The 15,743-nt window shown below is 44.3% G+C and overlaps 1 protein-coding gene across 5 annotated transcripts in view; it reads left to right on the top strand.

The window, feature by feature from the left end:
- Positions 1–15,743, top strand: part of CACNB1 (calcium voltage-gated channel auxiliary subunit beta 1) — a 167,827-nt gene that overhangs the window by 123,080 nt on the left and 29,004 nt on the right. For 4 of the 5 annotated variants that reach the window (XM_073608107.1, XM_073608108.1, XM_073608110.1 and 1 more), the window contains 2 exons: positions 4,806–4,886; positions 9,466–9,524. In XM_073608107.1, coding sequence (XP_073464208.1) covers positions 4,806–4,886; positions 9,466–9,524 — 140 coding nt within the window. Of the gene's footprint in view, positions 1–4,586; positions 4,607–4,805; positions 4,887–9,465; positions 9,525–15,743 lie in introns of all 5 variants that reach the window. The other variant, XM_073608109.1, reaches the window with a different exon arrangement.

The following is a 15,743-nucleotide window of genomic DNA, read 5'->3' as shown; positions in this document are numbered from 1 at the left end:
AAAAAATAAAAACAATATTTTTTACTTTCTGCTATAAAACACATCCAATAAAAAATGTAAAAAATTGAATGTCTTTATGAATTTAGGCCAATATATATTCTGGTACGTATTTGTGGTAAAAAAAATCCCAATAAGTGTATATTGATTGGTTTGTGCAAAAGTTATAGCATCTACAAACTATGGGATATTTTTATGAAATTTTTATTTATTTTTTATTTTCTACTAGTAACGGGGGCGATCAGCGACTTAAAGCGGGACTGCGATATTTCAGCGCATATTGCTGCTGTCAGAAGAGAGCCCTGTGTTTGTTTACCTACACAGGGCTCTCTTCGGGGATGTTCTGAGCTGACTGGTTGGTGCTGCAGCTAATCGCAGCACAGCCGGGGTGGCAGGGGCGTGCTCCCTACCCCGGCGTGAATCGCGTACAGGTAGGTGATTTTGCGCAGAGCGGCCTCTTTTGGCATACTTTACATGGTTTGTTTGGGCCAGCTTGGCCGAAAAAAAAAATGTCCATTACTAACACGTGAGGCCACTGGATGTGCGGCATAAACTGTATGTAGCTGCAGCTACATATAGCATACCGCACTATGTTCCTGTCTCATACCCAGAACACAGTACACAGCAGAGTCTATCATGGCGATGCTCAGACATTCAGAGTAAGCAATGTATTCTATCAATTAATACAAAGCTTCCTCTGATTGGCTGAGTCAGAGATTGTGACATCATCAGCCCACCTCTCTGACTCAGCCAGTCAGAGGAAGTTTTGTATTCATTGATAGAATACATTGCTTTTTGTGAATGGCTGAGCACTGCTGTGATAGACTCTACTGTGTTCCGGGTATGAGACAGGAAGTCTCGGCTTCAACCTGGAACACAGTGCAGTATGCTGTATGTAGCTGCAGCTACAGTGGGGAAAATAATTATTTGATTGGCTGCAGATTTTGTAGGTTTGCCACCTTACAAAGAAATGAAGGTTCTATAACTTTTAACATAGGTGTATTTTAAATGATAGAGACAGAATATCAACCAAAATCGAGAAAAAACACACTATACAAATGGTATAAACTGAGTTGCAGTTCAGTGAGTAAAATAAGTATTTGATTCCCTACCAACCAACAATAATTCTGGCTCCCACAGACTGGCTACAGTATGTGCTCATGTGGTACACAGATTACTCTTGTCAATTTAAGAAGGTGCTCCTAACGACAACTTGTTATGTGTATAAAAGACACCTGTCCACAGAATCTTTCTTCCATTCAAACTTCACCATCATGAGCAAGACCAAAGAGCTGTCAAAGGAGGTCAGGGACAAGATTGTAGACCTGCACAAGGCTGGAATGGGCTACAAGACCATCAGCAAGAAGCTTGGTGACAAGGAGACAACTGTTGGAGTGATTATTCGCAAATGGAAGAAATACAAAATAGCTATTAATTGTCCTCAGTCTGGAGCTCCATGCACAATTTTGCCTCATGGGGTAAGGATGCTCATGAGAAAAGTGAGGGATCAGTCCAGAACTACACGGGAGGAGCTTGTAAATGATCTCAAAGCAGTTGGGACCATAGTCACCAAACAAACCATTGGTAACACAATACACCGCCACGGATTGAAATCCTGCAGCGCCCGCAAGGTCCCCCTCCTCAGGAAGGCACATGTACTGTACAGGCCCATCAATGAACATCTAAATGATTCAGAGAAAGATTGGGAGAAAGTGCTGTGATCAGATGAGACTAAAATTGAGCTCTTTGGCATTAACTCGGCTCATATTTGGAGGAAGGTAAATGCTGACTATGACCCTAAAAACACCATCCATACAGTCAAGCACGGAGGTGGAAACATTATGCTTTGGGACAGTTTCTCTGCTAAAGGTACAGGCTGACTTTGCCGCATTGAGGGGCCAATGGATGGGGCCAAGTATTGTAAAATCTTGGATGAGAACCTTCTTCCCTCAGCCAGAACACTGAAGATGGGTTGTGGATGGGCCTTCCAGCATGACAGTGACCCAAAATATACCACCAAGGCAACAAAGGAGTGGCTCAAGAAGAAGCACATTAAGGTCATGGAGTGGCCTAGCCAGTCTCCAGACCTTAATCCTATAGAAAATTTATGGAGGGAGCTGAAACTTCGAGTTGCCAAGGAACAGCCAAGAAACCTTAAGGATTTAGAGAAAATCTGTAAAGAAGAGAGGATCAAAATCCCTCCTGAGATGTATGAAAACCTGGTAACCAACTACAAGAAACGCCTGACCTCCAACAAGGGTTCCTCCACCAAGTACTAAGTCATGTTTTGCTTGAGGATCGAATACTTATTTTACTCACTGAACTACAACTCAATTTATAACATTTGTATCATGTTTTTTTCTGGATTTCTGGTTGATATTCTGTCTCTATCATTTAAAATACACCTATGATAAAAATTATAGACCCTTCATTTCTTTGTAAGTGGGCAAACTTCAAAATCTGCAGGGAATCAAATAATTATTTTCCCCATTGTACATACAGGTTATACCACACATCCAGCGGCCTCACATGTTAGTGAGGGTCAAAGTTCATTTGGGCCAAGCTGGCCCAAACAAACTATGTGCAGTATGTCAAAAGATGGAGTTCTTCTTTATTGAACAGGCTGAGGTTAGAGACAGAATGGCCACCATGCACAACTGCACCAGATTTTGCACTCTCCAGTTTTAGTAAATCAACCCCTAAGTGATGATGTTGTGTTTGTTGCTTTTTTTCTCAGTGTGAGTATTAAGACTTGCTTAGTTTGTGTTATTTGCCTAATATTTATTTATGTTGCCTAAGTCTAATACTTTTGTTCTGCTCTGTTAATACCTGCCTGGTGATTGTGCAATAACAAATTCAACTTACAATCTACTGATTTTATTATAATATTTTTTTTTTTAAAGTGGGATAGCTTAGTGTGTTTTGAATGGGCATTGTTAAGCCCACATCCTGTACCATTTCATTCTGCCCCTTTATTTAAGTACGGTACAATGGCAGGTTTAGGAGGCTAGTTTGCTGGAAAATTAGGAGTTGCAGACCTTATAAACACCGGCGTTCAATCGTTTAAGGGCAGGGGTTTAAGCAAGCTTGGGGGGAAAAAAATTCAAACTCAGCAGCTACAAATATTGTAGCTGCTGACTCTTAATATAAGGGCACTTACCTGCAATGTCGGCACCTCAAGCCCATCCTTCCATCGGCTCTGGCTGCAGGCACCGGCATCTTCACTGAGGGAAACAGGAAGTGAAACCTTGCGGCTTCACAGCCTGTTTCCTACTGCGCATGCACGAGTCGCGCTGCACTTTCTGAATGATCCCGCTGTCTTCTGGGACCTGTGTGTCCGGGGAGGGGCCCGGAAGTTTCCTTGCATCTGTTTACATTGGATTGTCTCCAATCCATCACATTTAGGTCATAAAATACTGAAAGACTCAGACCTTTTTTCATCTTTTTTTCTGGACCTGGACGGACTCAAAGGTAAGCAGCTGACATTAGCTGACATTAGTCCGCCCTATACCCACGGGGTCCCAGAATTTCTCCTTTTTTTGTCTGATGTGCCCATAATAGTCCCTATTCCATTGGAGAGGAATGTCTTTTTTGTCACTGTACTAATGACACTGGCTGGGAAGGGATTAAACCTCTAGGGCGATCAAGAGATTAACTGTGTGCCTAGCCAGTATTTTACGGTACTGCGTGTGCTGCTTTTACTCACGGAAGTGATTGATTTTTTTTCCTGCTTTGCAGGGACACAAAATCCATCCCTTCTCTCCTGTCAGAACGGAGATCTGCCATGTTTACATAGGCAGATCTCTGTTCTGTGTCTCTGACTGACGATCGGCGGGTGCCGGCGGACATCCAGTACCCGGCACCCGCAGATCGGCTTCTGCTGTGAGTAATCACAGCAGAAGCGGGCCACTGAGGGCGCGTGCGTGCCCCCCAGTCACAAGTACAGAATCACATATTCATACGTGATTCTGCACGGGAGAGGCGCCCTGTAGCAGTACATCTGCTATGGGGCAGTTCTTAAGCGGTTAAAGCAGCCTGTACATGAATCAGTTTTTGGGCCATTGACATCTGACCAAGACCCAGAGGCTCCTGATTATGTGACCATTGTGAGAGCCAATCACAGCCGTCACATGATGGAGAAGCAACGCCAACTCTCGGGTATTAAAGGCCACTTAAAGTGCCACCTGGAGGTGGGATGCAGGGATGAAGATTACCAAGAGCGTGCTGCACAGAGAAGCATTAAAGGCAGAAATTGTCTTTTTTTTTTTTTTAAACTCTTCTACTTATGGATAATTTTGGTAGGGTAGTGTCAAGCAAGAAATGAGCAAAGCCTAACAAAGTATATTTATCTAGTTAATTCCACCTTAAAGTCATGTGTAAATCGCAGTATATAAATGCATGTTGTGTAGACTTTGCTGCAGTGATTATGGCAATAACAGGCATGATTTGTTTTCTTTTTTTTTCCTCTCTTATCATCCCCTCACTCATCATTTTTTCTTTGGCCATTCCTGTTACTATCTCTTCTCTCCTACTACATTAACCCTTGCCCCTCCCTTCTTTTTTTTCTGCTTTTCACTGACTACATATAGCTAAACAGAGGCAGAAGTCAGTAAGTAACTGTATGCATTGCACCCCCACTAAGTGTCTTCTTTATATTACGCTGTCTCGTGCTGCTGTGTTATGGACCCTGAATTGAGCATGCTATGCAGTGTCTGTGGGCGGTTGATGCTTAAATGATCTGCATGATGGTCAGCAGATGAAAAATGTAGGTTTTGCATATTGATTTTAAGCCACTTTTTCTTTTGCAGACAGAGCATATCCCTCCATATGATGTGGTTCCTTCAATGAGGCCAATCATTCTAGTTGGGCCCTCTCTGAAAGGTTATGAGGTAATGTGAAAGGGTAATATTGTATCTATAGAATCAGCTAAACCTAGTCATTTAATACAGTCTAATATGTTAAGATTAGGGTTGCACCGATACTAGTATCGGTGCTGATACAGAGTATTTGCACAAGTATCGGTACTCGTGCAAATGCACCGATACCTGGAACAGATACTTTCAGGCTCAGTTATTTGAGCTGTCAGTGGGTCTCCCTGTTGACAGCTGAAGTGCTAAAGAAGTCCAGTATTTGGAGCTGTCAAAAAAAAAAAAAGCAGCCGGCAATGTTTATTAACAACATTGCTCAGCCGCTGAAACACTAAAATTAAAAGAAACATTGTTTCTTTTTGTATCTTTCTGTTTCTTCATCTGCAGATCAAAGGGGTGAACAAATGTTCCTCTGTTTAACCCCTTATTAACCCTTAATTTACTCTAATCAGCCTTAATTAACTCCCTATTCTCCTCCATTTAATTATTATTTTCCTCCTTTTTTTTTTTTTGTTCATGTCTATTTTATAAACGATAAACAATGAAAACTTTTTTTTGTTTACTTTGTTAGTGAATATTTTTACACATATTTATTAACATATATTTACACATTTCACATTGAAAAAGCGCAAAATTACTAAAGTACCATTGCTGACAGAACCGCTTGCTCCGTGGCCTGTTGGTGACCGGGCCGCACAGTGGGAGGTAATCGGTGACTGCGGTCCGGATAGGGCTAATACATACTGTGGCCACCGCTCACCTCCGCTATGCAACCGTGCCTGTGTCTCCTCTGGCTGGCTGCAGGGCTGAGCTTGGTGTCTCTCTCGCACACAGTTCAGCCTCAGAGCCAGCGCTGATAGTTCCCCCTCCTCCCTCTTCACCAGACCGGAGAGTAGAGAGCTCATCTGCTCCTCCTCCTGCCCCTCTCCTCCTGTGTCTGCCCTGCCAACACTCCTCAGGGATGTGTAGGTTGGAAGTTTGAAGCCAGCAACCAACAGCCAGAAGAGGAAAGCTGCTGACATCCTATGCCTGAGCCTTCATTCTGGGGTGAGCAAGCTCAACTTCTCTCCTGCCTTCCAGTGTATAAATTAATTTAACCCCTTCAGGCCGACAGTATGCAAATATACGGCCTCTCAGCAGGTGGGCCTTGCCATATTTGCGTACCACACTGCAAACATAGCTGTGCTGAGAGTGCGTGCCCTGTGCACTCCCAGCACAATTACCTGCAGCTAATGGAAAGCTCCCGATTGCTGCTTGCGAGCGGAAGCTTTCTGATCATGTGACCCCAGTGACAGTCACAGCGGTCACATGATCATAAACCCCGCCCTGCCTCCCGGCATCAGAAACCCTCTAAAGGGTCAGGAGGTGCCGACGTAAAGTGGTTAAGGGGTGCTCTGCGGACTCTGAAGCAAGGCGGGCTTTGGTGAGCAGAGCCCCTTACAACAGAGTTCCCCTTTACACCAGAGTCCACAGCATTCTCCCTTACATCAGAACCTTCCCTTAAAGTGGTTGTAAACCCTTTTTAACAATTCCAAAAAAAAAAAAACAAACCTGCAAGATAAAGGCATAATGAGCTAGTATACATAGCATACTAGCTCATTATAAATTACTTACCTGAGATCGAAGCCCCCGCAGTGGTCCTCGTTCACCGATCCAGCGGCCGACATCTCCCCGGGGGGTTACTTCCGGGTATCGCGGCTCCGACGCTGTGATTGGCGTACGTGCCATTGCTTCAGTTTGCTTAAGTGCGCATGTGCCAATGACATCGGCACATGCAAATACAGGGATATCTCCTAAAAGATGCAGGTTTGGGAGATATCCAGTGTAGCTACAGGTAAGCCTAATTATAGGCTTGCCTGTAGTATAAAGTGGTTGTAAAAGGTTTACAACCACTTTAAATCAGGGTTTACAGAACACCCCCTACAACAGAGTTTCCCTTTACATCAGAACCCCCCTTAAATCAGGGTTCCCCTTTACACTAGAGTCCACAGAGCTCCCCCTTACAGTGTAAGTGGAAATTCTGCGAACTCAAAAGGGGACTGTGCGGACTTTGATGTAAGGGGGGACTGTGCGGACTTTGATGTAAGGGGGGACTGTGCGGACTTTGATGTAAGGGGGGACTGTGCGGACTTTGATGTAAGGGGGGACTGTGCGAACTTTGATGTAAGGAGGACTGTGCGGACTCTGATGTAAGGGGGACTGTGCAGACTCTGATGTAAGGAGGACAGTGCGGACTCTGATGTAAGGGGGACTGTGCGGACTTTGATGTAAGGGGGACTGTGCGGACCCTGATGTAAGGAGGACAGTGCGGACTCTGATGTAAGGGAGACTGTGCGGACTTTGATGTAAGGGGGGACTGTGCGGACTTTGATGTAAGGGGGACTGTGCGGACTCTGATGTAAGGGGGACTGTGCGGACTCTGATGTAAGGGGGACTGTGCGGACTCTGATGTAAGGGGGACTGTGCGGACTCTGATGTAAGGGGGACTGTGCGGACTGCGATGTAAGGGGGACTGTGCGGACTGCGATGTAAGGGGGACTGTGCGGACCGCGATGTAAGGGGGACTGTGCGGACCGCGATGTAAGGGGGACTGTGCGGACTCTGATGTAAGGGGGACTGTGCGGACTCTGATGTAAGGGGGACTGTGCGGACTCTGATGTAAGGGGGACTGTGCGGACTCTGATGTAAGGGGGACTGTGCGGACTCTGATGTAAGGGGGACTGTGCGGACTCTGATGTAAGGGGGACTGTGCGGACTCTGATGTAAGGGGGACTGTGCGGACTCTGATGTAAGGGGGACTGTGCGGACTGCGATGTAAGGGGGACTGTGCGGACTGCGATGTAAGGGGGACTGTGCGGACTGCGATGTAAGGGGGACTGTGCGGACTCTGATGTAAGGGGTGCTCCACGGACTTTAATGTAAGAGGGGCTCTGTGGACTCTTTTGTAAGGGGGGCTCTGTGGATTGTGATGTAAGGGGTGCTCTGTGGACTTTGATATAAGGGAGCAGAGGGGAAAGACTCGGGAGGAGATGGAGATCTACACAGTGAGCAGAGAGTAAAAAGGGGGGGAACATGATCGCAAGGGGCACTGTGATGGGGGCTGTGATTGCTAGGGACACTGTACTGTAAAGGGACACTGTGATATAAAGGGTATTGCAATGTAAAGGGGCACTGTAATCATTAGAGGGGTCCAGGAGGTGAGAGCAGAGGAGGGACTTTTTTTCAATTTTTGAGGTGTAGGCACCTGGGGGGGTGTAGGAGGGGTTGGGGGGCCCCATAAGGAGGGCTGTACAGCCTACCTGAGAGGGCCCCCCGGAAAATATCAAATTATATTTTCGCTAAAAAGCCACAACCGCAATGCTATGTAAAGCGCGTGGTTGTGGTGCATTAGTATGGGGTTAGAGCTGGGGGTGGGGAGGCAATATGCCTCCTCACTGTCTGTCAAATGCTCTCTGAAGAGCGATCCAAATGCTGACTGCTCTTCACACAGCAAAGCACACGTGAACAAGAGCTTACTTAAAAAAAAATCTGAATTTTTTAAAAAGTTATTATTTATTTATTACATTTTTGTAAGTGCCCTTTTGGGGGGGGGGTCTTTGGTAAAATTCCAGGGGTCTAAACAGACCCCTGATGTCTCACATTTGAGACAGAGAAAGGACAGAGATTCATCAGTGCCTTTCTCTGCAGCCTTAGCTGCAGATGAATGAATAGGAAGTGCTCTGAGGCTTCCTGTTCATTCACAAATGGAAGCATAGTAAACACAGTTTACTATGCTTCGGTGATGAATGGACAAAGAAGCGATGGGTACCGATATGACATATTTACCAGCCTCCTTTCTCTCCATCCTGAACCCAATCCTCTTGTGTGCCCTCAGCAGCTGACGCCAGGAGAAAAGAGGAGGGAAGCCGGCAGTACTGCTGGGGAGGTGGGCAAACGGGGCAAAGAAAGCAGGTGGAGAGGGGCGCAAATACAAGAACCAATCTCCCTGCAGCGCAGCCGGAGGTAGAAAGCCGACAGGGCTGCAGGGGGATCCACAAGAGTCACAAGGCAGTACAGATGGCCCTGCTGCTCAGCAGGTGTCCAGGCCCATCTTTTGAACTGATGGGGCCTGTGCCCAGTACAGGAGGGCCAGCTGTACTGCCTTATCAGCGGCTCTGATTACATCTTCAGATGATTTAAAGTGACAGTAAACACTGGTTTAAAAGAAAAAAAATATTCAAGTCTGTATTCTGAACTCAAAAAGGTATCCATTGCTCTCATCCTCCTCCAAATTCCTTTTTTTTTCTGCTGTGATCTGACTCCCTGTTGGAGGGGTGGCTACATTTGTTCTCCATGGTCCCATTGTATGTAGGAATGTAGCCATGCTCTCCTGCTCGATCCTGAGATGGACTAGGAACTATGAGATCTGTAGTGTGCTTTGAGCAGCGCACATGACCGCTGCACTTTTGTTATAAACAAACAGAAGTGGAGGTGAAAAGGAGAGGTTTGGGAGCGCATGTACACGGTAAGAAAAAATTCCAAGAAAAACTAATTACTGGGCCATTAGGTAGTGAATGTTTAGTTTATTGTTTAGTGCTTAGATTTGTTTCTTTGCCTGCAGGTCACGGACATGATGCAGAAAGCCCTGTTTGACTTCTTGAAGCATCGCTTTGATGGAAGGTATTACTTTGTCATTTGATGTGTTGTTGTATAACGGTCACGTGATAGTTTATGTTTTTGGGGTTGTATTCGATATGTGCAAAGAGAGATCACACAAATACTTATAAGCATAACATTTATTTAAAGTAATGACAGATACAGATAATATTAGAAAATATAACAAGAATACCTAATTAAAGATGCTGTTTCACTACGGAGTCCCCCCATAAAGGCGTGGCCAGGTAATCAGACCAGACGCATGAATGTTGCATGATGCAGCTCTGGAAATGAGACTAAATGTTCCAAGTGATAACTATAGTATATAGACTTATGTGTAAGAAATGGTCAAACCATCCACCCCCCCCCCCCACCCCCCCCCCCACCCCCCTCAGTGGAGCAAAATGACAATGACCTTCTAAGAAAAATGGAACATTTCTGAAGATGAGGGGGCTGGCTTGTCCATATAGGCAGTACAATCACATTCCTATAAGATGAGTCATCCAACGTAATCAGGAAAACCAGGATATTAGAGGCTTTCTTATGTCTTGTATGGTCCATTAACTAAGTATAGAATGTATTATTAGATAGTGTGAGCCATAGGAAACATGCAATTTCCCTATCATATGTTTACATATGTATGCAAAAGATAGCACAGCCCAGGACAGATAATATAATTCTTGATCTAATATAACATTTCTTATAAACAAAATATACAGTTTGGATAAAAATATGAAGGGCATTGTCTATTTCAGTTCTTGCAGTCATAACTATTGTGGTTAATGTGAATATACTTTATAAACATTAGAATAAATGTAACATAATATAACATTTTTGTTATTATCTGGTCCATCTAGAACAGCGGTCTCCAAACTGTGGCCTGAGGGCCAGATGTGGCCATTTGCTTGATTTTATCTGGGCTTAGGGCACTATTCCTCCCACTGATACAAGGCACTTTTCTTACCACTAACACCAATGATGGGGCACCATTCCTTCTACTGACACCAAAGATGGGACAATATTCCTCCCACTGACACCATCAATAGGACAGTATTCCTCCCACTGACACCATCAAAAGGACACTATTCCTGCCACTGACACCAATGATAGGGCACTATTCTTCCCACTGACACCAATGATGGGACACCATTCCTTCTACTGACACCAAAGATGGGACACTATTCCTCGCCCTGACATCATCGATAGGACACTATTCCTCCCACTGACAACAATGATAGGACACTATTCCTCCCACTGACAACAATGATAGGACACTATTCCTCCCACTGACAACAATGATAGGACACTATTCCTCCAACTAACACCATCGATAGGACACTATTCCTCCCACTGACACCAATGATAGGGCACTATTCTTCCTAATGACACCAATGATAGGGCACTGTTCTTCCCACTGACACCAATGATGGAACACTATTTCTTCTACTGACACCAAAGATTGGACACTATTCCTCCCACTGACACTATCGATAGGACACTGTTCCACTGAGACCAAGATGGGATAACATTCCTTCCACTGACATAAATGATAGGACAACATTCCTTCCACCAACACCAACAATGGGGCACTATTCTTTCCCACTGACAACAATGATGGGACACCATTCTTTCCACTGACATTAACGATGGGACAACATTACTTCCACTGACACCAACAATGAGGCATTATTCCTCCTCCTACTGACAACTATGTAATTTATTTATGTCCATTGACCAACAAGACTGAAAGCTTGTCTACTCCCACTGATGCTGGGGCATTTACTACTCCCAGTGGTCACAGTTCGGGAAACCTAAAGTCTGGAAGAACAGTAAACTGGCCCTTTGTTTAGAAATTTTAGAGACCCCCCCCCCCAAAAAAAAAGAGAGCCGGAGCATTGTGTGTATAAAACAGCAGTGTGATCCAAGAAGTGGGAGGCAGAGAGATGGAGCAATGTGTGTAAAAGACATGAAAAAAACATTTTTCGTTTAGGGGTTAATGAGATACAAAAGGTTGGCGACCACTGCTCTATAGAACTTCTATAGACTTGTAGGTCTGCAGTGTGCACCTGTGTGTACAAGAAGAGATGTAAGGAACCTCGCAAATCCCTCTGCCCTGGCTGGAGCTTGGAAAAGGCATTTAAAGGCACATATAACTATGTCACGGCAGTATGTTAAATGTCAATACCATCCTTGCAATGAGAATAATCAATTTAAATTTCATACAGATAAGCTTAAAGCCCAACTCCACCAAAAACATTTTTACCTATATCTCCCTCCCAACAACATCTAACAAGTACTGCCTGGAGTAAAGTTTTCCCTACCTGTGTAGTGTTCACCCCTGGAAGGGCCACTGGAAATGACCCAGCTCTCTCTTACCCATTCAGAAGCTGCCAGGCCCATGTAGCAGTTCCAGGGCACACTGACAAACACAGGCTCGGTTTAGGACATGTCTTTTTGTAGATTTATTGCAGTAATTGAACAGGCAAGAAATATGAGGGTGCAGGATTCTCCAAAAACACCAGCATGTACAGGAGGACAGATTCTTAAGAAAAATCCTTTAACAGCAGTCTTAGTTCTGAAGGTAGGTTTGGACCTACTCACAATGTCCAGAGGCAGCTCCACCCAGGTCCCCTGCAACGCGTATCAAGTTTCAAGTAAAAGTGTTTCCTCTCCAGCCCAGCTTCTACAGGTGCATCCTCCATCAAATTCCCTTAAATTCAGGTTCCTCCAGGCCCTCAGCTAAGCACATGCTGAGGCCCAACAACAGCTTTCCAGTACATTAGCTGCCTCCCAGGGCCAGCAACCCAAGGAAAAAACACCTCTGAACAAGCCTCCCAAACATTTATTTTATCCCCGGCCACCTTCTGTGCGCCCCCTCCCAGGGATTGGCTGAGGTCAGATAAATATTTCTTACCCAGTGGCTGAGCCTCCTACTCTATGTCTGGAATCTTCTTCCAGAGGCAGACAGGAGCAGTTAACCACCAAGCTTAGGCAAACCTGGCCAGACATAGAAAATAGATTGTTGCTCCACTGAATATAGCACAACTTAAATTTAACTTGTTTGGAGCAGGGTGCAACATCTGGTGAAGATGTTATAATCACCTAAATCCCCCCAATCAGGGCCTTGTTAACTCTTGCTGTTTGGTCCCCTTTACTCCCATTGGTCCAACGCCATCTCTCTTTAGCATCTTAAGAGGACCCCTCCACTGGCTGGTGAAAGGGAATTGTCCCCATTACACAGGCAGTGATGTGGACACCCAGAAGAAGAACTCCTCTGGGAAGCAGAAAGAGGGAAGAAGGACCAATTGCTGGATGATCTTGTGATCATGGAGGTTTTTTTTTTCTTAACCCAGCAATCAGATAGAGCATGATAGGAGGGAGTTAACTGCACCCCTGGAATTGGGCTTTAGGAGAGTCACAGCATGGGTTATATTGAGGTCTGCCCATTCAGCACAGAGTCTGTGTAAACCCAGGCCCCCAACGACTTTATACGCGCTTCTCTGGGACTCCACCTCTACTTGTTCTACTTTGGTTGCCACTGCAAAATATCAAGTGTTTCCAATTATGGGATAACATGAGACTTCCTCCCATGATGCAGTGCTCAGTTCTTGTGTGGCCCATACATTGTTGCATGATGGAGTGGATCCTTTGAGATCTGACAGCAGCTGACACTCGGTACTTTGGTGGCAGCTGTGACATGGGGAGAAGTGGCAAGAGGGAGCCTGGGAGAGAGAAGTATTATCAGACAGGGGGTAAGCTCTAAATGGGCAAGGGGATAGTGCCTCTTTAAATTTCTGTAATAATTGACTGTGTTATACAAGGGAAGCATTCCTTAGTTGGTCTATTGTTATTTAAATACATAGATTTTTTTTTTTTTTTATGTATCCTTAGAGTAGTTTTAGTGCAATATTCAAAAACCGCAGTGATCTAACCCATGCAAGTTATACTGACAACATTCCTAGCTCTGACTCTCATCAACTCAGCATAAATGAGGACTATTTATACACGATGATTGGTAAAACTGTTCTAACCGGTCCATGTGATACTTTAATCCGCACTACATTACATCTACATTATCCAGCTACAAGCCCAGTCACTGATCTGTGAGACATAGGAGATCATTGATTCATTTCGGTGGGTTACAGCATGCCATGCTTACCTTAAAAAATAAGTGTTTAAAGGTATTTCTGCATCTTATGCCGCGTACACATGACCGGACTTTTCGGCATCAAAGGTCCGACAGAACGAATCCGTCGGACAATTCGATCGTGTGTGGGCTTCATCGGACCTTTTCTGTCTAAAAATCTGAAGGACCTTAGAAATAGAACAAGTTTCAAATCTTTCCGATGGACTCGATTCCTATCGAAAAATCAGTTCGTCTGTATGCTAGTCCGATGGACCAAAAACGACGCAACGGCAGCTATTGGCTACTGGCTATGAACTTCCTTATTCTAGTCCGGTTGTACGTCATCACGTTCGAAATGATTGGACTTTGGTGTGATTGTGTGTAGGCAAGTCCGTTTTGTTGGAACTCCGTCGAAAAGTCCTTCGAAGTTCAGTCCGACGAGAACTCCGCTTGTGTGTACGCGGCATTATGCCCCGTACACACGGTCGGATTTTCCGATGGAAAATGTGTGATAGGACCTTGTTGTCAGAAATTCCGACCGTGTGTGGGCTCCATCACACATTTTCTATCGGATTTTCCGACACACAAAGTTTCAGAGCAGGCTATAACATTTTCCGACAACAAAATCCGTTGTCGTAATTTCTGATCGTGTGTACACAAATCCGATGCACAAAGTGCCACGCATGCTCAGAATAAATAAAGAGATGAAAGCTATTGGCTACTGCCCCGTTTATAGTCCCGACGTACGTGTTTTACGTCACCGCGTTCAGAATGATCGGATTTTGCCGAGCAAATTTGCCGATATGTATGGTGATCCTAAGGGTTCATGCTACAATGGACTTTTTATGTATGAACATTCACTAACATGCAACACTAATTTTTCTTTACTACATGTGTTATTGCATATTTATTTTTTATAATTTTGCATCACTTATTAGCACTACACTTGGTTTTATTACATTAGACTCAATAGTACTGATACATACACCATCGAAGAAAACATACAAGGTGCTTTGACTCCATGGTAGAACCACTTGAAGGCCAGACTTTTTCTGTCACTTTTTGTTTACGTGTAACAATTAGTTGTTTTTTTTTTTTGCTAGAAAATTACTTAGAATCCCCAAACATTATATATATTTTTTAATAGTATATAATAGCAAAGGCCCTAGAGAATAAATTGGTGGGTTTTGCATATTTTTATGTCACACGGTATTTGCGCAGCAGTTTTTCAAATGCAGGGTTTTTTTGGGGGGAAAAAATACAAATTTTTTTAGATTTGAATTTAAAAAAACACAATACATGACCCAATTTTTTGTAAAATATAAAAGATGATGTTATGCTGAGTAAATAGATACCAAACATGTCACACATTAAAATTGGGCTAGCCCGTGCATTGGCAATAAACAACGTCAAATTTACTATCCATAGGTAACGCTTTAAAAGCCTTAACAGGTTACCACTTTGGATTTCCTCACATGTGTGGAATGACCGTTGTTTGCATGGCTGCAGGAACTGTTGAGCGCTCTGATATTTCATTGATTCTTCCTGTTAGTGTGAAACTGCTTGCTCGTACGATGCACTGGCAGACAGCTTACACTGACAGTCTACAGGAGTCCCCATGATCTGCTGATCGTGAGTGCAATGCTTTCCAGGCTCCTAAAAAAAAAAAAAAATAGTAAATGCCAATTTTTTTACCTGTAAAAAAATGTGCATTTATTTATTTTTTTAAAGGTGTACTTATCCTTTAAAGAGATATTCAAAGTGATCCTGTGCTTTGCCCATGACAGATAAAGTAATAGATTTCCGTCCACTCTTCAGCCTCTGCAGAGTCCCCTTCGATTGGAGGCTGAAAAGTGGCCAAGCTTTGTACTCCCTTGTATAGAGTGGAGCAGAGGTTGCAGAAATAACAGTCACCTGGGGGGGATTCAATGTGCAACAGGCGCTGGAGGAGGAAAGACAAGGAGGGGGCTCTTGATCATCCTCCTCCCCTGGGGGAAGCTGGGAGCTCACACTTCCCTGGGGGAAAATGAGTGAAAAAAGATTTCAGTGGGGATCTGGTGGACAATCCCACATCCGTGCTTTGGCCTGCTTCTGAAACATAATGATTGGGATGGAGG

This window comes from Aquarana catesbeiana, linkage group LG12, assembly GCF_042186555.1.
Source record: "Aquarana catesbeiana isolate 2022-GZ linkage group LG12, ASM4218655v1, whole genome shotgun sequence".
Lineage (NCBI taxonomy): Eukaryota > Metazoa > Chordata > Amphibia > Anura > Ranidae > Aquarana > Aquarana catesbeiana.
Note: the sequence above shows the minus strand (reverse complement) of the source record. Positions and strands in the feature narration are given on the sequence as shown.